The 27,688-nt window shown below is 46.3% G+C and overlaps 1 protein-coding gene across 2 annotated transcripts in view; it reads left to right on the top strand.

The window, feature by feature from the left end:
• The window catches only part of DGKD (diacylglycerol kinase delta), a 102,853-nt gene that overhangs the window by 14,850 nt on the left and 60,315 nt on the right, over window positions 1-27,688 (top strand). The window contains exons 1-3 of one of the 2 annotated variants that reach the window (XM_036022686.1): window positions 8,435-9,472; window positions 11,475-11,585; window positions 13,238-13,318. In XM_036022686.1, the coding sequence (XP_035878579.1) occupies window positions 9,446-9,472; window positions 11,475-11,585; window positions 13,238-13,318 (219 nt within the window). In that variant the 5' untranslated portion in view covers window positions 8,435-9,445. Of the gene's footprint in view, window positions 1-8,434; window positions 9,473-11,474; window positions 11,586-13,237; window positions 13,319-27,688 lie in introns of those variants that run through there. The other variant, XM_028510034.2, reaches the window with a different exon arrangement.

The raw sequence follows: 27,688 nt of genomic DNA, 5'->3' as shown, positions 1-27,688 counted from the left end.
CTCCTGGCGACCCTTTGGTTCTCAGGCCGGCACTCAGTCCACTGAGTCTCACCAGCCAGGGTGATTTTTTAATAGAGGCAGTAATCTTCCTGCAGTCTTACAACAAGAAGCACATGTTTTCTAAAGTGGTCTTCTGTTTTCTGCAATAATTCATTTCAGATTTCTGTATGTGCTTTATGGTGTATCTCCAGCCTCTCACTTTTTTGTTTTGATTTATTGATCCTTGCGGGGTGTTGGCTGGTCTGTGGGTTTGAACTGCCATTCACTGGACTGTCCCCGCTGTGGGCAGGTTTCCCTGCCCCTTTGGTCTGAGTGGTGGGGTTGTTTGGGTCACCTGCCACCCACTTCTGGCTGTTTCTGTTCTTCTGCATCTGAAGGTGATGCAGAAGATGAAGGTGGGTTTGTGCATTTCCTTAGCCCAGTTCTTCTGGCCCCATGAAGGTCAGGTACACCCCAGGCTCCAGGGTGAACAGGGATTTGTCCTTGTGGCAAGTTGGAAGAGGGCCACTTTCTTTATTTTTAAAAAATTTACCATTAACCATTGTGAATGTACAGTTCAGGGGCATTTTAACAATATGTGCAGCCATCACCACCGCTGTTTAGTTCCAGATCTTTTTTGTCCCCCACCTGGAAACCCCTTCCCCATTCAGCAGCCACTCCCCACTCCCCGCTCTGCCCCAGTCCCTGGCAGCCACCAGTCTGCTCTCCGTCTCTGGGTTTGTCTGTCCCGGACATTTCATAGAAATGGAGTCACACAGTGTGTGTCCTTTTGTGTCTGGCACCTTTCCCTTGCATACCGTTTTCAGGGTCCGTCTATGGTGTAGCATGGGTCAGCGCTTCATTCCTTTTCATGGCTGAATAATATTCCACTGTATAGATGTACCACTGTTTAGAAATCTGTTTATCTGTTGATGTATCTTTGAAATGCTTTTATTCTTTGGCTCTTGTGAATAGGGCTGCTACGAACAAGTTACTTGAATATCTACTTTGAGTTCTCTTGGGTATATGCCCAGGGAGTAGAATTGCTGGGTAATTCTGTGTTTACTTATTGAGGAAGCTCCAAACTGTTTCCCTCAATGGCTGCACAGTATTACAGCAGTGTTTGAGGGTTCCAGTGTCTCCGCACTTCGCTAACACTCGTTTTCTGTTACTGTTGTTGTTATTATTATTATTATTATTACTGTCCCGATGGGGTGTGTGGAGTGGTATCTCATGCTATTGATTGATTTGCATTTCCTTAATGACTAATGGTACTGAACATCTGTTCTGTGCTTATTGGCCATTTGTATGTTGTCTTTGCGGAAATGTGTATTCTAGTCCGTTGCCCATTTTTACAGTAGGTTATTTTTTTGGTCAGTTGTAAGAGTTCTTTATCTATTCTAGATACTAGACCCTTAGCATATATATCATTTGCAAATATTTTCTTTCATTCTGTGGGTTGTCATTTCACTCTCTTGATACACAAAAGTTTTAAATTTTGATGAAGTCCAGTTTATGTATTTTCTTTTTTTTATTGTGCTTTTGGTATCATATTTAAGAAATCATTGCCAAATCCTTCAAGGTTTATGCCTGTGTTTTCTTCTAAGAGTTTTATAGTTATAGCACTTATATTTAGTCTTTGATCCATTTTGAGTTAATTTTTATATTTTGAATGAGGTGAGGTTACCACTTCATTCGTTTGCATCCAACGTCTTAGCACCATTTGTTGAAGAGGGCCACTTTTTTTTTTCAGCTGGGTTCTGTCTCTCAGACCAGCTAATGAGGTGTTCAGGATTAGTTGGTAATCCCGACTGGTTTGGAGTAGACTCGGTAGAGTTCATAAAGTGATTTTCAATAGAATCATTCTTGTGTATGGTTATGAGACATTCACACATTAAATAGTCTAAAAGAAAATACCTGCATATCAGAATTTTTACTGCCTTAGAACTCTCCTACATTTCACATTTGAGAGTGTGGACTCAATTCAGTTCTTCATGTTTTGGAAAAATTTGAAATAAATACCGCATTAAACCCATTCCCATTTGATAGTCTTTGGTTTTGATTTCTCTGATAAACATGAACTGGTACTCAAGAAGCAGAGTGAAAAGGAAGTCTGGAAAGTGGGTCTTTATCCCCTTTCTGTGGTGGCTGAAAGTTTGCACATGTTTGTACTTTAAGAGGGCGGGTAAAACCAGGTTTGTCAGGACTGAGGTATGCATCTTTTTGTCTAAGTGTGTTTTTGTATCTAACCAGTGTTGTGAGAGCTTGAATTTTGCTGCTTATAGAAATTCTTTGGCTTCTTCAGCCTCAGGCAGCACATATGGGTATAACCATTTGTGAAAGTGATTTGGTGACGTGGATGAAAAAATTCTAAGGAAGTGCATACTCTTGACCCTGTAATTCCTCCGGTGGGATCCAGTCCTGAGGAAATACTCTTAAATGTGAAAAGCATAATGGACAATAGGTTTATTGCAACATTAAATATAAAAAGTTGCAAACCCAGAAACACTCCAGGCGAAGGCCCAGTGAGGGCTGACGCCTGTTGTGTGCTGGTCCTGCACTGACACCAGGCAGGGGTGGTCTGACCTCACCTTCATGAGACCACGTGACAGTTGCCAGGAGAGGTAGGTGGCCGAGGCTCCCAGCAGCCCCAGGCCGCACAGCTGGGGAGTGGTGGAGTGAGGTGCCTGCTCTTGTGCCTAAGGCAGTGTGCAGATGACTGAGGAAGGTGGTAACGGGACGGTACTTCTGAGACGGTGGGGAGACGGAGAGGCATTGTGTTAGGGAACGCCCTTCGGTTGTGGACCAAGCACGGTGCATGGGGAGGAAGACAGAGGACGTGTCCAAACTGATATCAAGGGTTGTGCTGGGTGGTGCAGTTTGGATTATTGTTATTTCTGTTTTTCTACATTTTCTAAAATGGGCATTGTTATTTCATACAAAACAAAAACATGACATGCTACCCTTGAACTGAAGACTGCTGACGGTAAGAGTGGCGTGGTGTTGGTACGGTTTAGGACGCCGGGCTCCAGTAGCAGAAGACGGAGGGGAGCCCGCCCTCAGCCACTTCTCTGGAACGCCCGAGCCATGGTTGAAACAGCCCCAACTGCCCGATCAGAACAGTGAGTTCGAGGAGCCAGATACACAAGGGCATGCGTGACATGGAAACACTGGCCTTAATTTCGTAGCATCCTAACACGTGTGTGCGTTCTGGCTATGCTCTCCTTTGTCCCAACTTTTTATTCCCGTTTAGAAAATAGATTTATCTAAGCACATAGTTCAAGGTCTTGATATAAATAAAGATATATTTTAAACTGACACTGAAACTATTTGATGTATAAAGCGCTGTCCGTTTCTCAGATATGTCCATAATTACTCAGGGTACTTAAGCATTTCAATAGATGAAGTAGAAATAGGTTGTAGAGCAACAATACACAAAATAAAAGCTGATCTGGTCACGACATATTGGTTGTAAAAGCAGCTAATTAAATAATTTGTATGTTCTATAACCCATTGTTTTTAATACACTAAAAACACACGGGAAGCATCTTATTTCAGAGCGTCGTGGTGGTGTTAGCAGTGGCTGGACCCCGAGTGTTCTCAAGCAGAGAACAGGGCCCTGTAGTACGCACAGCGGCCTGGACTGGGGCTGTTGAACGAAGGTCTTGTTCCCGTTTCCACCTGCTGTCTGAAAACGGGCAGAGACCTGGGGTGAGTGTGTGCCCAGGTGGCAGGTAATGATGGCTACGGTCCTGCCTCGTGCTTGTGCGGCACTCTGCTGCGTGGGAGCCGTCCCTCCCTCTGCACAGCACCCCCCCCCACCCCAGGTGGGATGGAGACCAGGAAACGGGGGTGAAGGGGGCGGCTGCTCGCAGCCCAAGCAGTTGCAGCCTTAGGCCTCGCACTCAAGCTGCAGTGTGTGTGTCATTCACTTCTGAGTTACCCACGCACCCTGTCTGTACCTTGTAATGGAAATTTCCCGACTTACACAAAAGTAGGGAGAGGAGTCGAATTATTCACCCAGGCTAAACAGTCATCAGTGCGTCGTGCCTTTCTTGTTTCATCTGTCCCCACCTCCATCCAGCCCTACTTTGTTCTGGTATCTAAAGCAAATTCTGATGGTACTTTTTACTTTGTAAAAGTATTCCTCTCCCAGCATGCAATTTCCTTAAAGGTCAAGGGTCCCGTCTCTTTCATCATCGTATTCCCAGCAGTGCTGGCACTTAAGTGTTCAATAAATATTTGTTGAAACAAAGAGCGCATTTCATCCCACCGCCCGTAGGGAGGCAGATTTACTGTGCAGGCTCACAGAAGCCCGGTGACTCTCCCGTGCCTCAGCCAAACCACTGTGCGTGTCCTTGCGCCGGTGCTCCCGCCGCTGGTGGCCCGGGTCGGCCCACTTCGTGTGCAGTGGGCATCGGTTGTGTCTTGACCCGTGCACACTTGTCCATATGTTCACCCCAGGAGAGTGGGAGAGTTAGTTATGACTGTAGTTGGTCCTGCTTAACTTGTAAAAACCAAAACATTAAAAACTTCCCTCAAGCATATGTTTGTTTTTTTTTTTTCACTTGATCATGAAGCTTGGAGAGAGTTGAGATCAGACAGACCTGGGTTTGAAGCCCATCTCTGTCCTTTCTTATTGCTATAGGTCCTTCCTGGTCCTCAGTTTCTTCATGTGTGAAGTGGGTGGTCACTCTCCTCAGGGCGGTGAAGACTACATGAAGTAGTGATGGTGATTACGTTCCTGGTGCGGTGTAGGCACTCCGCGAATGCAGACCCCGTATTTCCTCTCCTGGCCACGTTTCTGTGACATGGGAGTGCTTACCGTGCCTCCCCCAGGGAAGGGTGTGTGTAGATGAAGTGGGGTCCTCTGTAGAAAGCCCTTAAACCCTGGGACAGCAGCATCAGTGACCAGAGTGGCCATTGACGGTGACCGAGCTGAGCTAGCTCAGCCAACCCCCCTATATTGGACAGGAATGCATTTAACGGGTCGATGACACCAGCGGAGCCCGGTTGTTTCTGCCTTGCTACCCCATGGCTTCAGCATGACTGCCACAGCTTGGGACACAGCAGCTACATTCAAGGCAAGAAGGAGGGGGGAGTTGAAGCCACATGATCCCACAAGTCAGTGAAGCAACTCCCCTACCTCCCAGCCCCCGCAGGACATCTGTGTAGGCTCCTTGAGCAAGACTGAATTGCGTGGCCGGGGTGGGGGCAGTGGGATTAGGACGGTGGTGGCTGGTTACATTTGGCACAGCCAGCCCACTCAGAATTGAGACCCTGGTAGCCAAGAGGGGAGAGGGGCAGTCAGCCTTTCCACAGTGAAAGAAGTGCCCGCCCCCCAGTTTGGGGAGGGTGGCTGTGGACTCTGGATGAAGGGCAGGTCTAGGAGCAGCTCTTTTGGGGATTACGTTTTGGGCTACTTCAAGGCTTTTTGCTTGTCCTTCCTCATGTAGTGGGGACAGGAATGAGGCAGCTCCCCTCCTCTCAGTGACAGGGGCTTTGGGATACGGTAGCTTTGATCTTGGTGGCACTGCCTTGAAGGAGGTGGACCAGGGTAGTGGGAGAACAGAAAGTGTGTTCACGTGATTGGTAAGACAGACAGGCAGTCCTTTTTCTGTGGCTTATTGTTTGGGCCTTTAGGAAAAACCTCACGTGGATGAGTCCGATCGGCAGCACCTGGTGTAGGGCCTGGCTCCGCCCCGAGGTTACCCAGGTGCTGTGGTCTGCGCTCTCCGCTGGTTGTTGGTGCCGTGGAGACACTCACACGGGCAACCTTCCTCAGCTCTTGGTAGGCTGTGATGAGACCGGGGGTGGGGAGGTTGTTGAGAGGTTGCAGTAGTCTGAATCGGGACGAACTAGTGGGGTGGTGTTTGGAACAGATGAAGGAATTTACCTTTGCTTAATTGGGCTAAATCAGATTTATCAGTGGACTTTTATGCCGGTTTCTTTTGCCAACAAATATTTTTGGTCTGGCTGTCCAGGTCTCCTGTTACTGGCCATGCGGCCTTGCACCAGTTAGTTAATTCTTCTGCCACTCTGCGCCCCGTCCACATTTCCTGATCTGTAAAATGAGAATATTACTAAAAATCTCAAAGTTGGTATGAGGATTAAAAGGTAAAAATGGCTGATATAAATGTAGAAGGTGTAATGGGTACTCAGTGTTTAAAATAACCTGTAGTTCTTGGAATGTGTTGTAGATGCTTTGTGAACACATTATTTTTTATTGTTCTCTCTTTATGAATTATGGTATTCATAAACCATAAACCATAGCAGAAGGTTTGAGATACGAGTAAGGAGGCCTGACATTTCTTCTGTGGTCTGTTATTAGCTGTTTAACCTTGAGCATGTTACTCAGTCCCTTGGTAACCCGTTTTCTTATTTGTGAATTGGAATTTTAGTGTCTGTCTCTTAGACCACAAGTGTTTGTTTTATTAAGTTGGCAAATAGATCGGAAAATGCTCGTGAAAAGTGCTATGCAAATTTAAGGTAATAAGTTTTTCTAGCTTCTTTCCACTGAAACACTTTAGTAGTCCTTTTGTATATTAACTTTTTTATGCTAATATCCCTGCTTTTTAAAAATTTGTTAAAAGGATTTTATTTATTCATTTTTAGAGAGGAGGGGGAAGGAGGGAGAAAGACAGGGAGAGAAACAGCTATCAATTGCCTCTCTCACACCTCCGACTAGGGACCCAGCCTGCAGCCCAGGCATGTGTCCTGACTGGGAATCGAATCAGTGACCTTGCAGTTAGAGAGCCAGCAGTCAATCCACCGAGCCACACCAGCCAGGGCTGTTTTTCAAGTCTTGTTTAAGAAACTTTTCCCAGTCCCAAAGTCTTAAAGAAATTCTTCTGTATCATTTGTTGAAACTTAGATTTTGCTCTTTGCATCGGATCTGCCATCTGCCTGGAAGCAGCTGTGGTCTGTGGTGTGTGAGGGAAGGGGCCATGGGGGCCGTCTACTCGCATGGCTGAGTCTCAGCCCTGGTCATGGACGTGGCTGGCTCTCTGCCGCCCTAGCCTGCGACGCTGCTGCTGTTACACGTCTTGGTTTCGGACCTGTTTCTGGGCTATCTTTGATCCCCAAACCCCACTTGTAGTGAGTGACCGGCTCTAAGGAGCAGTGCAGGGCTCGAGCAGGCGTGTGGCTGAGGCAGTGCTCCTGAAGCGGCGCTGGGGGTGCCGGGCGGGGAGCACTCCCGGGGTCCCTGCGGGGGGTTGGTGTCTGCACCGCAACAGGGGTACTCGGCAGCCGACAAAAACATGTTTACCAATATGGAAGGGTGCTGACAGCACAGCGCGGCGGAAGAAATAGGAAGTTAAAAGTACAGTGCGTACAGCCTGGCCCTGTGTTTATGAAAAGTTAACGTGCGAGTGAAGAAAAACAACCCCTTCAGTGCCCTTCGACCTGGCTTTGCCCGGGGCCAGGCCGGAGTCTGCTCTGGCAGGCCCTCCTGGCTCCGCCCAGTCCCACTCACAACCTCGCAGCTGTATTTGACATCCTCCGGGTCTTCCCAGTGCTTTCTCATCTGCTCCCTGCTTTCCTGCTCACGCTCATCCTCTTTTCTGGGCTCCCGCCTCCTCTGTACGTTGATGTCGGTGTCCCTGGGCTCCTGGTTGGGTCCCCGGGCCTCCTCCCCTTCTCTCCTTTCTCCATGAGGGAGTGCCTTGAGGCATCTCCCCGGTTAAACTTTCTCTTATTCCCCTCGACGGTGTGTCCGCAGCTTGCTCTCCACTCAGATCGCTGGTGTCCTCAAGGTCCTCACAGCCAGGATGTCCAGAACGAAGCCGACTCCTCCCCCTGGAGGCCCCACGGAGTCATCCTCGGTTTCTCGCCTGCCTCCTTGCCTCTGTCAGTGGTGGGTTGTCTTCCCCAACACGAAGGCCTGTGTCATGTCCCCTTCCTCTCAGGTGCTCATCGTGGCTGGCTGCCCTTTTGTAAGAGCTTCTGGAGTGTTCTTCCTGCCTCCAGGTTTCACCCCCTCCCTCTTTGCTCCACACTGCAGCCAAAATCATCTTTCCGAAGTGTACATCGGAGACACCACGCCTTGACCTGTGACTCACAGGCCTGGCGGTCAGTGATCTGGGCCTGTCCCCCACCTTCCTGGCCCTCTTGGGCTCTCTGCAGCCTCAGATGGTTTCACACCCTCCACCTGGTCTGCTCAGACCCCTGCTCACCTTCTGAGGCCTGCTCTGTGATGCCTTCCCTCTCGGGGAGGTGGGGGGATTGCCCCCTCCTTGGTGCCGGTGTCCTCTGCCCTCCCCTGCTCTGAGCTGCCCCTGTAGTCCTCAGAGCCAGTGCTGGGGCTGTGGCGGAACTAAAGGGGACTGATGAGGGAAGGGGCTTCTATTGCCTTTCCAGAGAGGGGCAGCCTCACCCTGTGACTGGGCCGACACCCTTGGAGACAGGGCCTTATGGGCGGGTGGGTTTGACTAGGGCTCACAGGGCCTATTTTCGCCCTTCTCTGCCCCCTTGTTGACACCTCCTTTCAGGGCATTTCTAGAGCTGCCTTCCTCAGGTCTTTGTTCCGGACCTTCCTCTGCAGCAGGTGACTCGGTGGTCTCTCTTGTGGCTGGGCCCATGTCTGTTTGGGCAGTGGGTGGCTGTGGCACCGAGGGCCACACTTAGGCTCAGGCTGAGCACTCGGGTGTCTTTCACCCCTGGAGTCCAGCTGGGGGATTTGCTTCCTCTCTGGAGGTTTGCCAGTGCACACATTCTCGCTTGCTAACTGTTCTTCTCAGTGCCTGCGTGTGTTGCAGATCTGCTCTTTCTTGTCCCTGGTGGTAGTAAAGGTGCCCTCTTTGACGGGGTTGGCCCCCTTGTTTGTGCAAAGAATGTGATAGGTCGATTCTGAGAGCCTGGCCGCCCAGCGTGCCCTGAGTGAGCTGCGCTTGAGAGCTGGGTGTCTGACTCCGGCTCTCTGCTCGCCGGGCTGTAAGGAGGAGGCTTGCCAGCCAAGCAGCGTTTCCTGTGGGTGCTGGTTACAGGCTGCCTGATGCAAAACATAGCACATTATTCAGATGGGTTTTTTTCTTGACCACTTTTAGTTCATGGCTTTGACTGAGTGTTTAAAAATATTCTGCAACATATCTATAGTATTCATGAGCAGTGAATCAGAAGAAATGCAGTTTCTGAGAAAGCTTCAAAGAAATGCTGCCTTTATCTCTTCTCCAGCCTTTTCCGCTGAAACCCACCAGTCTTTTTCTGGGCGTGCGTGTTCTATAAATAGAACAGCAGCTCTCCTTGGGTAGCCCACGATCAGCTGTCATCCGCTTTATGAAAGATGTGTGTGTGTGTGTGTGGTGGATTGTGTTTTAATTTTGCTTTTTTTATGTGTGACATGTGGAGCAGGAGACGCAAGGGAAAGCGCTCTAGCGTTTATCCTTTAAGGATAACTTAGAACTTTTCTGGGTCTGTGCTTGTTGGTTTTGTCTTTTTTTTTTTTTAATTTGCATTTGGGGAAGAGATGGAAGCGGCTCCTTCCCCTGCAGAGGTAAGGAAGACACGTGGGTGAGGAGATGTGCCTGCGTGGGTGAGGAGAGGTACCTGCGCCTGAGAGCGGGTTCTGTGGGTCCAGAAGAAAGGCTCTCCCGCAGTGGGGTGCAGGCGCCCGGGGCCCGGTGCTGCGGTGCGCAGGCCGGCCACCCTGGGTCTTGGAAGAGCGCGCTGAAATGAGCATCACCATGTGCACCTGGGTCTGCAGAGGAGGCTGGGAAACAGCCCGGGAGTTTCTCCAGAGTACAGACCCCTTTCTCTCGGGAGCTCCTGGGGTCGGCCTGGGTCTGGTTCAGCGGGTGTCCCCACACTTTGGAAGAGCCAGGCCTTTGCTCAGTAAGGATGCAGGTTTCAGGCTCTGTGACTGTAGTTGGTGTGTCTTTTCTCTTGACCACTGGGTGATGTTGTGTTCCTCTCTTCTGGCGCCATTACTTGGGAGAGCAGGTGGGCAGCCTCCTCACGCGTGAAGGTACAGGTGTGAGTAGGTGGGGCCCTCAGGAGTCTTTCCTGGGTCGGTTCTCTCGGGGGTCGGAGAGCACTGCCGTTTGTACTGCTAGGCTGGCCCCACAGCGCAGCTTCCATTACCCCTGGCCTGTGGTGGGAGCCTGCCTGTGCCGAGGGGGGCTCACAGAGGGGCATTGGAGTCGGGGTTGGAGAGGAACCTGCTGTCTGCGTTCCCAGGACCCCCTGGACTGCCGTGACGTTGAGGTGGGGGCTTTGTTGCATGGCCAGCTGTGGGTGGTATGTAGGGGGCAGGGGCTTTCTTGGGCACCCTTTTGAGGGGGCCGGAAACAACACTGCATCCTGAGTTGTGCTCCCCCTCTGGTGACGAAGGACCAGATGACCGGTGTCCTGCCCTTGCCTTCTGGTGCATTGGGTGGTGGGAGGTTTCTGTGTCTGGTTTCGTCTCATGTCATCTCAAGTGCCACTGATACCCAAGTGCTTCGTATAGATACTTTGAAAAAAAGTCACTTAAAGTGCAAAGCTATATGGGATTGGATAACTAAACGGAAGTGTCTCTGAACCAGTATTCCCATCCTTTAACAGAATTTTTATACATTCTGCCTCCATTCTGTGATGAGACGCTGTGTATAACGGATGTTTCTGTTGGGTGGGGTAAAACATACCCTGCAGATGCTGAGAGCAGGCTCCTGTTTCATGCATCTTGTTCGTTAGTTTTGACTGTGTTAGTGGCTCCGAGTGGCTCCACGTGTCAATGACCAAGCTGTGTTCCTGGAGCATGTAACTTTGAGGTGGTCTGCGGGGTGTCCTCGGCCCGTTAGGTGGCCAGCACACGGGATGCAGTGTGAGGGGAAACAGCTCCAGGAGAGGCCATGCCCTACTCTTCCATTGAGACGAGGTGAGTGGACAGCTGTCCACCCCTTGATTCTCTTGCCAGAACTTCTGTTTTGTGGTGGACTGATCAGATTTACAAGATGAGATGAGTTTTGGTGGCTGTGGCCATCCCCTTCTCTCTCACAGTGTGGACAGACATGCATCCCCAGCCTGTGAATAGGGTGAGGGCCGAGTGGGGTGCAGGCCTGGAGCTGTGTGGAACCCCGCAGCAACCTGCGTTGACAGTTTTGGCATTGGGATCCTGAGAAATGGCAGGAGGCCTGAGAACATGGAGACGGGGCCAAGAATAGCTGAAAAACACCAAATGCTGAAGTTGGAGAATGTACTGGCCCCGGGCCGCTTGCTGTGGTCCTTCTAGCCTGTCCCTTTCTGTTGCTCCCCTGGGCATCCAGGGCACACCTTGGCCTCCGAAGCCCCCGCCGCGCAGGCATGCCATCGCCCCGCAGAGAATTGTGTTAGCCCTCCCCCGGCAGCGTGCTCGGCCTGTCCACGGGTCAAGGTCTGGGGAGAGTGTGAGAAATATTTCTGCTAGGCTGTCACCAGTGAGAGACGCGAACGCACCAGACAGGCGCTGTGCGGTGTGGGTGGACGAGCGCAGGGGTCTGTGGAAACCCGTGCTCATGAGCTCGTTTCTGTGCTTTCAGACCGTCATCAAGGAGGGGATGCTGACCAAACAGAACAGTTCCTTCCAGAGGTCCAAAAGGAGGTACTTCAAGCTGCGAGGGCGAACGCTGTACTATGCAAAGACCTCGAAGGTGAGGCGCGGTGCTGGGAACGTCCTGGGAGGAGACGTCTGGGGTCCCGGGGTCCCGCAGGGGAGGCTTGGGCGCTGGGTCCTCATCGGGGGGAGCCTTTGATCCTTAAAGCTGTTTTTTTCTAGAGAGTTTCCCAATACTCCAGGGTGCTAGGTTTTATCTGTCTCAAGGCACATTTTAGTGCTTATAAACATTTACTTTTATTCCTTTTTTGAATGTGGTATGCCACCAGTGAGAAAGGAGAGAATGTCCCAGAAATAGCCATGTTATATAGCTGGATATCTTTCTTGTAGAAAGATCAGGGGTTACAGGCTTATATATCTCTCATTACGGAGTCCAGTGTCTTTTTAAAAACCATTTTATCGAGGTTTAATTGGCATACAAAAAGCTATAGATATTTAATATATATAACCTGATGAGTTTGGAGGTAAGTACACACCTGTGAAACTAATGAAAAGTATTTTCGAAAACTGGACTTATTGATGTGTGAGCAGCCGTTCTTCACCACTGGGCTTTCTGGCCGGGACCCTTCCTTCTGGGTGCCATCTTGCCCGAGAGACGGAAGCTGGAGTCACCGGGCACACGTTTGTGAAAGAGGAGGGAGGAGCCGTGGGAGGCACGGAGTCACCGCCCTGTTTAAACGAACGTGGTCTTCCACATCTCAGACACCTGTGTGCTTGCAAAGCTAGTTTTTAGTATTTTGAACACCAGTATTTTTGTATCAGTGTTGCTGTCAATACTTTTATTTTGGCGTTAAGAAAAATCTGGAATGTGAATCATTTGCATTTTGAGATGTATCCCTAGAGAGTTAGTGGGTTAAAATTTGAAACTGGACAGAGCAACTTGTTTAGAAAGGGCTGTGACCATATTTCTCACTTAAAAAAACGCAAACCCTTATAGTTATTTTAGTTCTGTGGGGGTTGGGGAGGTTACTTAAAAGGCTGAGTCTCTTTTCTGAGTTATTAGTGTTTCCTCCAGCCGTTCCCTGTGGAGTCCTCCCAGAAGGCCCAGGAAGGTTAACAGGAGGAGGGGGGTGTGAGGGGCGACTTGAGGGGAGCGGAGGGAAAACGGGGGGGTGTTCCCAGGCCCGATTTCCAGCCCTTCCTCCAGAGCCTGTCTCTCTCCAGGACTAGGTTCCTTCACTTTGCTCCCTCCTTTTCTTTCACAGCCAGATTGCTTCTCTGTGGATTGGCCTCTCTTCCCCTAAAATCATTTATTTTAGTGGGCACCTTTCTCCCAAATGTGCTTCCTGGAGAAGCTGAAGCCAGGACAGAGGGTCTTCAGTCCCGACCCCTGTTCTCCCAGGTGGACCTCATCTGAGGGCATATTTCACATTTAAAAGTGAGACACTGGTATTGCAGGAAATAAATACAGAATCGCAGTATTATTGTTATTATTATTTTCTCTACCAGTGCAATCACTCTCGACCTCCTGGGTGAAAAGAAATCCCAGAGCCCCACCTGTGGCTGGATGGGGGGTGCAGCCCGCGTTTGTTTTGTCCCCGAGCCTCCACGTCCGGGGCCTGGGCCTCTGTGGGCGCTTGTCTGGGGTTCAGGACAGTGGTGAGCAGCACTGGGCCAGGGCCGGGGAACGTGTCCGCCCCGGGGGCTCCGGAGCCTCACGCTGGCCGCGGCCCCTGTGTCTCTCCCCAGTCGATCATATTCGATGAGGTGGACCTGACAGATGCCAGCGTGGCCGAATCCAGCACCAAAAATGTCAACAACAGCTTCACGGTAAGACTCTGGGTGCTCACTTTTCGTGGTTCTTCACCATGTCTGGTTTCCCTTTTTAATTTGAACAAGTGTGTGAGCAGTTCAGACTTTTTTGTCCTTTTTGCGCTGATGGAAATGATTCCTGGTAGATTATGAATTTAATGGCTGAAAGTAATACTGTGGTTGGAGAATAGCTGAGAATTTGGCACATGTAAGCACAAAAAGAACAGGAGGGTCCAAATGAAATGTATTAACATGTTGTTTACATTTCTCTAACAGTCTTTCACAGAGGTTTGTTTTTCATGATTTTAGTACAGAATTTGGAAAATACAGAAAAGTATGTTGAAGCAATTAAAAAATAGCCATGATTAGGCTACCTCAAAACATATAATTGATATTTTGATGTATTTCTTTTCTTTTTTACTTTTAAACTGGCCACACCCCCACTTATAGAAGCTTTGTTGTATTTTCTGCAGAAGTTCTAAGTGCATACAATTATGTGACCTCACCACTCAGAGGTAGCAGCTACGCACTTCAGGGCGTTTCTGTATTTCTGAATAACTGTCTCTTTACTACCCACATCTACCATGAGATCATACTGATCCTTCTGTGTTTACATTTTTTTCCCTCTTGACAATTTATGGTGATCATTTTCCCGTGTTGACTGATCTGAATGTCCATCATATTTTTTAATGGCTATATGGCATTTCTCGTATGACTTTACGATTTTGGCTTCAGGGGCTAACTTTAGAACCTACCTATGTAAGGTATGACTCCAGTACTAGGAATGGAATATTTAAAATTTGTTTTCTTTATATTATTCAGCTATCTCATCTAGGAATAAAATATAATCCCTGTTTTAAAAAAAATTCTTTTATAACAGTCAAGGTGGGTAATTTTCTTCATGTTTGGGATCTAACATTTTGGGTTAGTGTTAGTTTCAGATACTTTCAGTTTTTGTTTTATTTACTTACTGATGGTTTGATTATTGGTGGTGCTGATACTAATAGGATTTCCCTTCATTTAAATTTCTACTTTGTGTTGATGTAACTAACTGCTCTTGGTTTTGCTTCGTGGCTTATTAAATTAGCTTTTCCTGATGGTTTCTCTTATTTTGCTCCTCATTTTACGTGGAATATCATCAACTTTTTCTCCATGAATTTTATTGTTTTTATAGTGGCCGGAGAGATGTGCAAATGATTATTCTTTGATTTGTGGCTTTTAGTGTTTTTAATAATAAGAATGGTTGTTGAATTTCATGGGAGTGTTTTGAGCATTAACTTAGATGAGCAGTTTGGTTTTAGGTATTTGCATTTTGTATTTAGAATTTTCTGGTCCATGTGTGTGGTTTTCTTTGGTGTGGAGAAGGAGCCTTGGTTGTGTTTTGATTTCGGTTAAAATAGCCCCATAAAATTCATTTAGTAACTTCTTATATGTTTTTGTATGTCCTGGAACGCTTTAGAATTGTTTGTTTTGGAAAGTTTGAGAGAACTTACTTTAAATTATCTGTCACAAAGACTTTTTGGGGAGGTAAGTCTATGGATAAGTCTGAAAGATTAATTTTTGTTTTTTGATCTGAGCTTTTTTACTTTCTGAGTCTGTTTTTGTAATTTACTTTCCCACTTGTTTCACACCTTCCAATTCAGTAGCATGTAGCATTTGCACTTTAAACATCGGTGTCTCTGTGTAGACCCACCTTTGTTTGGATTTCTAATTTTATTTGTTTAGCTTTATTTTTCTTGTCAAACTTCCTAAGCTCCCCGTTTAAAAAAAAAAGGGAGAGAAAACCAGTTCTTGGATTATCGATCTATCCCATTTATTTGGTACTAATTTAGTTTATGCTTTATATTTATTGTAATTTTTCTGTTTTCCACAGCTTTTCTTTTTAAAGATTTTGTTTATTTCCTTTTAGAGAGAAGGGAAAGGAGGGAGAAAGAGAGGGAGAGAAACATCTATGTGTGGTTGCCTCTCACGCATCCCCTACAGGGACCTGACCTGCAACCCAGGCATGTGCCCCAACTGAGAATCAAATTGGTGGCCCTTTGGTTCGCAGGCTGGTGCTCAATCCACTGAGCCACACCAGCCAGAGCCCACAATATACATTTTATAAAATATAGTTTTCAACTTTCTTTAAGAATGAGTTTTTTCTCATATCTTATAATATCCTTCAAAACCTTATTTATTTATATTACATAGCATTCCATCATATAACTGTATAAGTTTATGTATTGAGTCTCTACATTAAACATTTGATTTTTTCCTATCATAAAGAATATTGTAATATATACTTGCACACAGATGCTTTTGTGCATTTCTGAGTATTTCTATAGTATAAATTCTTAGAAATGGGATTTTATTTGAGGTAGAAAGTAGAAACTTTTAAAAGGCTTTTGAAAAGAAAGTGAGGTACTGATACATGTTACACCTGGGATGAGCCTTGAAACTGTTATGCTGAGTGAACGAAGACAGGCGCAGATGTCCACTCAGTTGGTGATTGCATTTATACGAAATGTTCACAATAGGCAAATCTGTAAAGACAGGAAGTAGATTAGTGGTTTCGAGGGGCTGAGAAGGAAGAAGGCGTGCCTGCTAAACTGTGCAGGGTTTTATTTTGTTGGGTTTTTTTTTTTTTGAGGGTGACAAAATGTTCTAAAATTAGATATGGGTGATGGTTGTACAACTTTGTGAATGTGCTGAAAACCGCTGAATTGTACACTTTAAAAGGGTGAACTGTGTAGGAATTCTGCCTCAGTAAAAATATGGAGAAACAGCGTGGTCCTCGGGGACTGCACAGGTCACCGTGGGGCCTTGTCAGCCCGGCCTGAGAGCGAGCCCTGACCTGGGTCTGGACTCCGCCGGAAGACGAGTTCTGAGGGCCCGGTTCGCGGCTCCCAGGCGGAGGGCCTGTTCTGTGCTGGAGCAGCCTCTGCGCCTCCTGTCCCCTCGCTGGTCCTGGGTGGTGCCCAGCCCTGGGGGCGGAGGCGCCGATTCTTCCCCGCTTGTCTTCTGTTTCGCCAGCGCTCTAAAACCGCCGTCTCATCTGGGGGTGTGGTGCAAGGACAACGGAAAGATGGATGCCGAGGCTCCCCGGAAACATCCGAGATGAGGAGGCCTCTTGCCTGAGTAGTCCGCGATGGCCTCCGGCGTGGGAGATGAGTGGGGAGTGTCTGGGGCCCAGTCCCCCTTCAGGCTTCTGTTGAGTCAGGAAGCTTCGGGCCCTGGGGCTGTCGGTGATACAAATGTTTTCTTTGCTTAAAATTCACACTTAACCATCTGTCCCATTTCTCTCCCCCTGAGACGTTTACCGTCTGACCTCTGAACCTGTCACCATACAGCCAGCTGCAGGAGTCGTGTAGGTGTCCCCCTCTGCAGGCAGGCCTGCCATGCCCTCCTGGAAGGCGGCGCCCTGCTCAGGGAGCGAGTGCAGGATGAATGAATGAATGTGCCCAGAAGTTCTGCACTCCCTGGAGTATCTCATTGGTTTTCCAGCTATTCCTTTAGTGATGTCCAAACTCTGCAACCTCTACTAAAATTGCATGCCTGATACAAACAGCCCGTCAGTGGAAGATGCTATTACCATGAATCAGCCAACAGATGGGGACCCTTTATAGCTGTAGAAGCACGAGTACATTTGCTCCACATTAGAAGAGACTCCATTTTTTTTCCTCTCCAAAATGGCCAGAGAACTGTGCCATGAAGTAAGGAGCCTTGGGACAAGAAACTTCCCAGGGCAATAGACAGACAGGTGGGCGGAGCTCCTTGGGGGTGGGGGGGAGGAGAGGGACTGAGGCAGGCTTGGTGGAAGAAGTGGCACGGTGGGTCTCCTGTCACTGGACGGGGTCCACCCGCCTCCCTGCTCTGTAAGAACAGAGTGAGCCTTGCCGAAGCTAAAGACACAGATTGCCTTTGGATCCCTGACAGGCGGGGCAGTGGCAGCGGGTACCTTCGGGAGGTGGGACCAGAGCCGGGAGCAGAGCCGACAGTGGGGCCGACAGTGGGGCCACCCCCTTCCCGGGCCAGAACCACAGCAGAGTGCCCAGAAAAGGGTGGCTTGCCAGCTTCATGTCCCTGCCTCTGCAGTTACATGGAGTTGTATACTTCTGATGATTACATATGTTAACACTCATCTGTGAAAACTAAAAGACTTTTGGTATGTTATTGCCAAATTGCCCTCAGAAATATCAGCAAGGCTTTATGAAAGAAAGTGCTTTTTTCCTGTCCTTTAACAAACCATGTGTTCACATTTTAGAATATCTTTGCCACTTCAATAGTTTAAAAGTGGTAATTTGTTTCTTCAGTGATCAAAGTGAGGTCAGACATTTCTCCGAGTCCACTATATCTGTGTTTCTCTCTTTTTTAAAATATATTTTATTGATTATGCTATTACAGTTGTCCCATTTCCCCCCTTCACTTCCCTCTACCCGGTACACCCTCTCCCACCCACTTCCTCCCCTTTAGTTCATGTCCATGTGTCATACTTATAAGTTCTTTAGCTTCTACATTTCTCATACTATTCTTACCCTCCCCCTATCTATTTTCAACCTACAATCTATGCTACTTATTCTCTGTACCTTTTCCCCCTCTCTCCCCCTCCCACTCTCCTGTTGCTAACCTTCCATGTGCCCTCCATTTCTGTGGTGCTGTTCCTGTTCTAGTTGTTTGCTTAGTTTCTTTTGGTTTTGCTTTAGGTGTGGTTGTTAATAATTGTGAGTTTGCTGTCCTTTTACTATACATGTTTTTTCTTTATCTTCTTTTCTTAGATAAGTCCCTTTAACATTTCATAAAATAAGGGCTTGGTGATGATGAACTCCTTTAACTTGACCTTATCTGAGAAGCGCTTTATCTGCCCTTCCATTCTAAATGAAAGCTTTGCTGGATAGAGCAATCTGGGATATATAGGTCCTTGCCTTTCATGACTTGGAATACTTCTCTCCAGCCCCTTCTTGCCTGTAAGGTCTCTTTTGAGAAATCAGCTGACAGTCTGATGGGAACTCCTTTGTAGGTGACTGTCCCCTTATCTCTTGCTGCTTCTAGAATTCTCTCCTTCATTTTTACCTTGGCTAATGTAATTATGATGTGTTTCTCTCTTTATGAATTGACTTTTTCACGTGTTTTCAGGTAGTCAGTGCTGTACCTGTGGGGCTCACAGTTACCTCTCTCCCTCTGCCCTCGGGGGCTGTAATGGTTTCAGTGCTTTGTCTTTGTCTTTTTTCAGATGAGATTTCCCACACCAGAAAGTGGGCTGAAGTTACTAGGTGAAATGTTTTTCATTGTCTAACACTTTTTAAAATTATATTCAGCTTTAGGATCACAATATTTACAGTTTGTGCTGAAGGTATATTTTTGCTACCGTAACTTTTCAAAGGAGTTTGTTTTCCTGAAACTATATATTTTAAATAAATTTTAAAATGGAAAATATGACCTCCATACCAAAAAGTATATAAGTAGGAGTGCAAACAGGCATGTTGTGTAACCGGCACGCCCAGAACCTCTCCGGTGCATCACCCCTGTCCTGACTTCTGCTGCTGTGGATGAGTGTGGACTGTTTTATTAGGTATTTCATGTCAGTAGACTCCTAATGTATATTCTCTTGTGTCTGTTTTCTGATTTATTTCCTGACTTATTGTCACTTGGGGGTTTTTCTAGTTGTATGGTTACTGATTTCTAGCTTAATTCTACTGTGATCAGAGAACATAACTCTGTGATTCTAATCTTTTGAGATTATCAGGACTTTATGACCTGTTGTTTTTTATAAATGTTCCATGTGCATTTGAGCAGAACTTGGATTAGGTAGTTCTTTATGCAGTTGATTAGGACACAGCGAGGTCATTTTTCTCAAATCTTTTATAACCTACTGATTTATTTTCTGCTTGTCCTATTAGTTATTGAGTGAGATTTATTTAAACTGTGTATCTCCTACTGTGATTGTGGACTTAACCTATTTTTTTGTTTTCAGTTTGTTAATTTTGCTTTATATATTTGGAGGGTTTTGTTTAGTCCATACAGATTTAGAATTATTTTATATTCTTACTAGATTCACCCTTTTATTATACAGTAACCTTCATTATCAATCTTAATGTTTTTTGCTTTAGAGTTTACTTTGATGTTATTACAGCTACAGTAGTTTTATTTTGGCTAGTAATTACATTGTAAGTAATGATAGTAAGTAAATAGAAAGTAAAATTTTCTATTTTACTTTCAACACTTGTTTTTATTTAATGTGTGATTCTTTTAACTGTGGTTTTAATATTATCTGTTGTATGTTTAATTGGATTATGTCTTCAACTGGGTCATATTTAAAGCTATATTTAGTTTATTTTTCTGTTTTTTAAAAAAATATTTTATTGATTACACTATTACAGTTGTTCCATTTTTCCCCCTTTATTCCCCTCCACCCTGCACCCCGGCTCCCACCAGCACTCCCCTATCTTAGATCATGTCCATGGGTCGTACATATAAGTTCTTTGGCTTCTACATTGCCCATACTATTCTTAATCTCCCCCTGTCTATTTTGTACCTACTGTTTATGCTTCTTATTCCCTGTACCTTTTCTCCCATTCTTCCCCCTCCCCACTGATAACCCTCCATGTGATCTCCATTTCTGTGATTCTGTTCCTGTTCTAGTAGTTTGCTTAGTTTGTTTTTGTTTTTAGGTTCAGCTGTTGATAGTCATGAGTTTATTGTCATTTTACTGTTTACATTTTTAAACTGTTCACATTTTAGTCATTTAAAAGAATATTTTATTTATTTACTTTTTAGAGAGAAGGGAAGGGAGGGAGAAAGAAGGAGAAAAATATCAATGTGTGGTTGCCTCTCACGCATCCCCTACTGGGGACCTGGCCTGCAACCCAGGCATGTGCCCTGACTAGGAATCGAACTGTTGACCCTTTGGTTCTCAGGCTGGTGCTCAATCCTTTGAGCTACACCAGCCACGGCTACTGTTCACATTTTTTTGATCATCTTATTTTTCTTAGATAAGCCCCTTTAACATTTCATATAACAAGGACTTGGTGATAATGAACTCCTTTAACTTGACCTTATCTAAGAAGCACTTTATCTGCCCTTCCATTCTAAATGATAGCTTTGCTGGATAGAGTAATCTTGGATGTAGGTCCTTGCCTTTCATGACTTTGAATACTTCTTCCCAGCCCTTTCTTGCCTGTGAGGTTTCTTTTGAAAAATCAGCTGACAGTCTTATGGGAACTCCTTTGTGGGTAACTGTCTCCCTTTCTCTTGCTGCTTTTAAGATTCTCTCCTTATCTTTACTCTTGGCTAATGTAATTATGATGTGCCTTGGTGTGTGCTTCCTTGAGTCCAACTTCTCTGGGGACTCTCTGAGCTTCCTGGACTTCCTAGAAGTCTATTTCCTTTTGCCTGATTGGGGAAGTTCTCCTTCATAATTTTTTCAAACAAGTTTTCCATTTCTTACTCTTCCTCTTCTCCTTCTGGCACCCTTATGATTGGATGTTGCAACGTTTAAAGTTGCCCCGGGGGTTCCTAAGCCTCTCCTCATTTTTTTGAATTCTTGTTCCTTCATTCTGTTTCTGTTGAATGCTAATTTCTTCCTTGTGGTCCAAATCATTGATTTGAGACTCAGTTTCCTTCCTTTCACTGTTGGCTCCCTGTACATTTTTCTTTATTTCACTTTTCACAGCCTTCACTTTCCTCCATTTCATCACCATGCTCAACCATTTCTATGAGCATTGTGATTACCTGTGTTTTGAACTGTGCACCTGATATGTTGGCTATCTCTTCATCGCTTAATTATATTTTTTCTGTAGCTTTGGTTTGTTCTTTTAGTTGGGCCATATTTTGTTTTTTGTCTTGGTGCACCTGTTACCTAGTAAGGGGCTGAGCCTTAGGTTTTTGCCAGGGTGGGGCAACCCATGTCACTGCATTGTGACACTGTCTTTGGGTGAGGGGTCTGAGAGGGAACAGTGCCTGCCACTTGCTCCACTCTCTGCTGGCTTTCAGTCACGCCCTCTGCTTCCCACAAGCAAACTGGGCCCTTCTGGTGCTGATTCCTGGGTAGGTGGGTTTGTGTATGTTCTAGGACCTTGTGGGTCCCTCCAACAACTCTCCTGTGAGGCTGGGAGTTTCTCCTGCTGCTGCAACCCCACAGGTTTTTACATTCAGAGGTTTTGAGGCTTTATATTCCCTGTGCTGGAACCCTGGGTGTGTGATCTGTCCTGCCCCCCAGTTGTTTCTCCCAGTTTATCTGCACTCAAATGTGGGACTGCTCGCTCCACCAGCCGCCACCTGGCTCCAAGTCCTTTCTGCCCCAGCTGCCCGTCTCCGCCCCTCCTACCAGTCTGGATGAATGTTTCTTCTTGAACTCCTTGGTTGTTGGACTTTCATTCAGTTTGGTTTTCTGTCAATTCTGGTTGTTTTTTGTTGTCCTTCTTCTGGTTGTTCGAGGAGGCACAGTGTTTCTACACACACAGTGTTTCAGAAGGGCGCCCACGCCTCCCTCTTGGCCGGAAATCTAAATCTGTGCTTAGTTTAGATACTCTCGTGCCTGAGTATAAATTTAACATATTGTTACTTGTTTTCTCTGTGTCACATTTTATTTTCTCACACCTTTCTTTTCTTAAGTGGATTATAATTATTTTGGTTTCCCTTCTTTTCTAGCTTGTTTCGTATATATTTTTTGGGTGTTTTGCAGACTACAAAATACATCCTTGACTTAAATTCTAGTATAGATTAGTTTTTTTTAGTGCTTCCCAGACAATGCAAGTATCTTAGAGCATTTAACCTCTCTATACCCTTCATTGCTATTGAAATTATAATTAATTTGTGTTACCAAAACAAAAAACCCAAAACAAAACAAAACACTATTTTCACCTCTTGCTTTCTTGAAGGTTTGTTGAATGTTTTAATTTTGTATATATTTGAAATCTCATAGTGCATTATTATACAGTCCGTAATTTCAACTTAAAATGAATATTTGTACTTTCTGTTGCTCTACTTCTTTTTGTATTTCTGTGATCCATTTGGGGTAATATTCCTTATATCTGAAAAGCTTCTTTCAGTATTTCTTTAGTATGGGTTTCTACTTTTGTTTGAAAATATCTTTATTTCACCTTTTTTAAAAAAGATTTTATTTATTTATTTTTAGAGAGGGAAGGGAGAGAGAAAGAGAGAGAGAGAGAGAACCATCAATGTGCGGTTGCTGGGGCCATGGCCTGCAACCTAGGCATGTGCCCAGAGTGGGAATCGAACCTGCGATGCCTGGTTCGCAGCCCGAGCTCAATCCACTGAGCTATGCCAGCCAGGGCTATTTCACCTTTTTGAAGGGTATTTTTGCATGTACAATTCTACCTTGGCAATTATTGTCTTTTAGAGATTTAAAACTGTCACTCCATTGTATTGTAGCTTCCCTTATTTCTTTGAAAGTAACTTGTCATTCTTATTGTTGCTCCTTGGATGGTAATATAACCCCCACCCCCCAGACTATATTTAAGATTTCTTTTTGTTGTTGTTGTTGTTTTTCTTTGGCATTGAGCTGTTTTACTATAATTTTTCCAGGCATGGTTCTTTGTGTTTATCTTGCTTAGTGTTCTGGCACTTCTGAAGTCTGTGCATTTATGTGTGCCCCTTCTGTTGGCAGTTTTGGAAAGTCTTGGTTGTTATTTCTTCAAGTATTGCTTCTACCCCTTAACTTTTTTTCCCCTCCTATTCTGGGACTTGTATGTTAGATCTTGTCACTGTCTTCCATATGTTTCCTGTACTCTTTAAAGAGTATTTTCTCTTCTCTTTACGTTGGATATTTTATCACTACTATTTTTATTTGGATGTTCTCCAGGTCTTTCTTATCTGTTGTTAAGTCCGTCTGTTGTGTTTTATGTGTCCATTATTTTATGTTTCAGCTCTACAATTTTCATCTGAGTTTTATAAAAAGGTTTCTAGTTCCCTGCTAAAGTCCTCATATTAAGCACATTTGTTTTATAGTCTATGTCTGAAAACTGAAGTATCTGGTTCTTCTGTGGGTCTTTTTCTGTTGTCTGGTTTTCCTTTTGGCCCTTGTTCCTTTAGTCTTTTCCCTCTGACATGCCTGTTAACTTCGGTTGGCGGACATTGTCAGAAATGTTGTCAGGATAATTTTATGCTCAGGATGATGATGCCTTCCCTCAGAAAGGATTTGCTTTTGCCTCTGGCCAGTAGTCAAGGAAGCAGCAGATCTGGTTAAATCCAGTCTGTGATAGAGCCGATTTGAATGTAGGTTTATTTTTCCTGATTGGCTGGCCTATTTTCACTTCCTCTTCTTGGGGGGGGGAGGGGTAGGGGGAGCTGCTCAGGACTTTTAGCTGTGTGTTTCTTGGGCTCTGTTTCCAGTGGTTAACCCCACCCCCACTAGTTCTATAGTATTGCCAAAAGCTCTGTTGAGACTCTGGCTTCCACTTATGAGTCAGCAGTTGTCACCTGTTTAATTTTTCTAAAATTTTGTCACTCTATAATATTTATAAGTATAATATATTTATAATATATTATAAGTAATGTTATAAGTTTACATGAGTGATTGAGATCACTTATATGTAATGTAGGATATGTTAGATAGCATTTACTTGAAAGATAGTGTATTTACCATAGGAAATAAAGTTTGGTCTTCATTACAGTTTAAAAATTTGTTGCTCAGGTTTTCCTTTTTTTTTTTAACTTTATTTATTTACTTTTTAGAGAGAGGGGAAAGGAGGGAGAAAGAGAGGGAAACATCAATGTGTGGTTGCTTCTCATGCACCCCCTACTGGAGACCTGGCCTGCAACCCAGGCACGTGCCCTGACTGGGAATCAAACTGGCGACCCTATGGTTCGCAGGTTGACACCCAGTTCACTGAGCCATGCCAGCCAGAGTTCAGGTTTTTCTTATGGTCTTATTTTTTATGTACTTGATCTTCCACAGACTGATAATGAAAAGTTAATATCTTTTAGAACAATTATATAATGAGAAGTTAATCTCTTTTAGAACAATTATATTTGTCATTTTATTCTTGTTTCTGACAGTTTTTACCTTCCTCATCTTTGAAGCTTTTAAAGGCGCATAAATGTTAATACCCTGATTATCGAGTAATTACTTATTAATCACACTGAATTTTTTGGCACTAACTCTACTCTGTCTGATATCACTGGTAATGTTGCCATACTTTCTTTCCTTTGTTCAGAGTTTAATTGATATGTGGACTTCCCTCTTCCTCACTTTTATCTTTAGTTTTTCCTCGGAATTTTAGATTTCATCCTTCTAAGCGGTGTGTTAGTAGAATTTGTTTTATTTCAGTCTGTAATTTATTTATTTGCTTGGAATAGTGGCCCTCAGACGCTCTCTGCCAGTCGGGTTTATGCACCCGACCTCAGTGTTTGGGGCGGGCCTCGCGGTCCTTTCTCCGTCTCAGGTGGCCTTGGTGCCCGTCTTCTGTCTTGCATTTCTGTGAGCGGCATCTGCACTGTTTGCATGTGTATTTGTTAACGATTTGAATGGAAACTTCCCTGTTTTTACAGTTACAGTTTTACCGTCCACTTACAGCTCACAACTGTTTTTATACGAGATCTCTTACAGCTGGCTGGAACCCGATGTCCCGCTCCCGGCCAGGCTGTGCTGAGTGCTCGCCCACACCGCACGGGCCACTCCGTGCTTTCCTCCCCCGGCGTCCCGGCGTTCACGGCAGACTAATGGAGATGAGAGGAGACCCATGAACAAGGAAGATACATAAAGTAAAATGTTCTGCTTTCCACAAAGGGATCAAATACGGTCTTTTCCCTCGATAGCTCCAGCAACATCCTGCTTTCCACGTTGGTGTGGCAGGGGCAGCATCTGAAGCCAGCCTTGATGTTGCTGACATTTCGGAGGGAGCCTGCCCCTTCCGCTGGAAACCTCTTAGGCCGCTCTTCTTCTCCTCAGGCCCGACGCTGGTTTCTGCTCAGGAGCGTGGCGGGTGCATTGTGAACCTGTTGTCTCCAGGCTCTGGTGTTGGTTTTCCAAATTCGAAAGGGGTGTTTTTTCTTCTCTTCTCTCTGTAATCCTGATTCGTGCGCTTTGTCTTGCTCTTTGGGAACTCCGCTTGTTGATTCGGCGTGCGTCCATTGCGGGCCTACCTGCGGCCAAGCTCGTGCTCACTGCTCAAGTGTCCGTGGGGGGAGGTTGTTTTTCTTTGAGCTCGCACACTAGTGGGGGCTCAGTGAAGCACACAGAGAAGGGGTGTAATTACAGGCTGAGACAGGCAACAGGGAAGGGAGGCTGCAGGGGCCTTATAATAAGGAGGACCCCCCCCTCCCCCCACTGCTGGTCTTGGGAGGGGAGGGGAGGGGAGACTGCCCCAGAGGAAGTGGTGTTTTAACAGAGACGTGTGGGGGGGTCAGTGGTAACTCCACTCAAGGACGTGTGTGTAAGTGTACTTCTGTGTGTGTGTCTGTGTCCGTAGGCGCTTTTGAATGGGGCAGGTGTAGGGACCAGTGTGTGCAAAGGCCTCGTGGTGGGGACCTTGAGAAGAAGTGAAAGTAGGGCCCTGTGGCCGGCTGAGGCCAGAGGGAGAGGAGGGCCACAGGAGGCCATGAAGGGGGCCTAGGACTTAGCCCTTTGACTTGTAATGCCACGGAGTAGTTCCATCTGGTGAGAGGCCCAGACTTGCAGTGATGGTGCATTTTACTCTGGCTGCAGCGTGGAGGGTGCACTGGGGGAGGACGGGGAGGGTGTGCAGGATGTGGTGGGGTGGGGTGGCTTCTGGCTCTGGGCGGGGTGTGGCGGAGGTTGGGCAGGGACCGATGGTGCCATCGACTCGACCCGGGGTGAGGTGTGAAGGTGCCACGGCTTCTGCCTGCGAGCAGCTGGCTGGTGGAGGGGGTTACAGAGGGCCGTAGGGACCGGGCGGTGGGGTCATGGGCTCAGGGTTCCGTCACGTTCTCCTGTGCTGTTTCCGTTTGTTGGTTTTCTCTAATTCTATTTGCTGAAGTGTTAATTTTGTTTTTTTATTGCATCGACTTGCAATGTTTTTACCCCCATTTCAGCATAATTTTCATGTTCTTTTTATTTTGTTTTTATCCTGGCTTATTCTCATTTGATGGAGAAACTATTTTTAAAATGTTTTCTGTTTAATGTAGTCATTTTCTTGCCTTAGAGAAAAATTTTCCTTTGAGCACCTCCATTTTCTTTTGGGTTTCTGAATGTTTTCATGGACTTTGGATATCCCCCCCTCCCCTGTCTTTTCATCTTTGGGCTTTAATTGTGGTTTTATTTGTTGTCTTCAAGTCCTAAGCTGGCTTCTTTTGTAATCTTCCCGGAGCAGCCTGGAGCGGTAGAGTGAGTCAGGAACGGTAGGGCCATTAGAGTTCAGTGCTTTTATTTACTTATTTCCCCAAGTCAATGTTTTCATCATTTTTAACTTAGGTCCTATTTTAATAAAGACTTGATAAAATGTCATTACCGCCTTTAATGTTATTTAAAGTTGAAAATGCAGCAAAAATAAAAGCAGTGACGTACAGCATAGCTCTGTTCTCACACTGCCTGCGCTCCTCCCCTCCCTGCCGCCGTCCCTCCCTGCCAGCCACTCTGAGTCCATTTGGCTGTATTTACTTCGTTACAATGCTGTGATAAACATGTGCTGCGTGAGAGCATGGGTTTTTGTTTTGTTCACTGCCTTCCCCGAGTGCCAGCACAGAGCTGGTGCTCATGACGACTTGTTGAAGAGTGACGTGGTCACCAGTGTTCCAGGATGGTTTGGGCCTTGTGTCTGTCACTGATGGCACCCAGCAGAACGTGTTCAGTGGGCTGGACCTTCTTCGATGCAGCATCCAGTGGCATGGGGTGGCAGGTGGTGCAGACGCAGGGACAGCAGGCCCTGAAGGAGGTGGCTCGGGTGAAGTGGTGGAGGGGGTCAGGGAAGGCCTTCCCGGGGCCGAGAAGGATCGGGGCCAGCGATGCCAAGGGCCGGCGATGCCAAGTGTCCAGGTGCAGGTGGTTCCCTGCCAGGGGAGCAGGTGTGAGAGCGATGAGACAGGCAGAAGTCAGGATGAATTGCTTTCCAGGCCGTGGGGGTTAAGACTTTTTTTGCCAAATGTACTGGGAAGCCGTTAAGATTTTTAAGGCTAGGGGTGGTATCAGTGGGTTTTGTTCTGAGTCTGGAGACTAGATCTGCAGGGAACAGGTGGCTAGAACTCGTGAGAGGGGGTTGGGTGGGCCCTTCGCCGTGGCCAGGCGAGGGGTGGGCGCGGAGAGGGGTGCTGCAGGCAGTTCGTCCAGCTGTCCCGGCTACCGCTGCCGTTTGTTTTGAACGACTTGGGAATTCAGTAGCAGTATCGAAGAACCCTGGGGACCGGAGCCGTCCGAGGTAGGTGCTCCCCAGAGAGCAGCCCACAGGGCGGCCTGGTCACAGCACACAGGGCGAGGCTCAGGGGGCTCCACAT

Source organism: Phyllostomus discolor, chromosome 4 (assembly GCF_004126475.2).
Source record: "Phyllostomus discolor isolate MPI-MPIP mPhyDis1 chromosome 4, mPhyDis1.pri.v3, whole genome shotgun sequence".
NCBI lineage: Eukaryota > Metazoa > Chordata > Mammalia > Chiroptera > Phyllostomidae > Phyllostomus > Phyllostomus discolor.
This window is presented reverse-complemented; position numbering and strand designations above follow the sequence as displayed.